Genomic DNA, 876 nt, shown 5'->3' on the forward strand with positions numbered 1-876 from the left:
TGCCACTTTATACTGGACGTCCATCTTAACATCTTTATTTCTTTGGCATTAATTTTTATGCCATTTAACTGTCTGACTTCTAATGCTATAAACTAACAATTATCAAGTCTAATAATTATTACATAAACCTGATCGCATAAGATTTAAACCTCCGATTCTCTGTGTTTTGTGTAATTTTTTTTTTTTTATATCAATATTACTACAAATTGTAAGTTTATGCTGGGAAATTAAGATTGCTTATTTACTTATAAGAGTACTAGTGCTGAACGTCACATTCTGGGCAACAAACCATCTAAAGTGAAAATCAATTCAAGCAACAAGCCACAACTACCCACAACTAGAACAAGTATATGAATTCCAGAAAGAACAGAGAAACATCAGTAAAAACTAAAAAGGGCTGGTGAAAATACCTGGCTCGAATTCTTGATCTTTGGACTTGAGAAATTGAATCCGTTTCTTGACTTCATCCAATTTGGCATTAATCTTTTTCAGAAATTCTTCCGGATTCAAAGCCCCTTCATCACAACCCAAAACCTGCTTCTTGTTACAACCCCTATCGTCATATTTTTGCTTCCGCTTTTTATTACGAGACCCGTTTTGGTACAAATTGATCACCTCCCGCACTTCACTGCGATTCTCCGGCCAAGAATCAATCTGCCCGTCGGGGCCTAAAATCACTGCGCAGGCTTTCACATCACACAAAGTAGACAATTCCATAGTCTTCCTCTTTATGCATTCTTTCCTCCTCAAGAATGCTTTTTTCTTGGCCCTCAACACATCAGCATCCCCCATTTAATCTTTCGAGAGAAGAGAAAATTGAAACCGAAACAGAGAGAATTGAAGAGACGTTGGGTTCAAAGGCGGGAATTGAAATTA

At 37.0% G+C, this 876-nt stretch overlaps 1 protein-coding gene across 1 annotated transcript; it reads right to left on the reverse strand.

The window, feature by feature from the left end:
• Positions 1–269: 269 nt before the first annotated feature.
• On the reverse strand, positions 270–792 carry LOC111384386 (agamous-like MADS-box protein AGL75). Its single transcript, XM_023008663.1, has 2 exons — positions 411–792; positions 270–337 (listed from the first exon to the last, which is right to left on the reverse strand). The coding sequence occupies exons 1-2, from the start codon at positions 790–792 to the stop codon at positions 270–272; spliced, it is 450 nt and encodes a 149-aa protein (XP_022864431.1).
• Positions 793–876: the final 84 nt, after the last annotated feature.

This window comes from Olea europaea, unplaced genomic scaffold (genome assembly GCF_002742605.1).
Source record: "Olea europaea var. sylvestris unplaced genomic scaffold, O_europaea_v1 scaffold29034, whole genome shotgun sequence".
NCBI lineage: Eukaryota > Viridiplantae > Streptophyta > Magnoliopsida > Lamiales > Oleaceae > Olea > Olea europaea.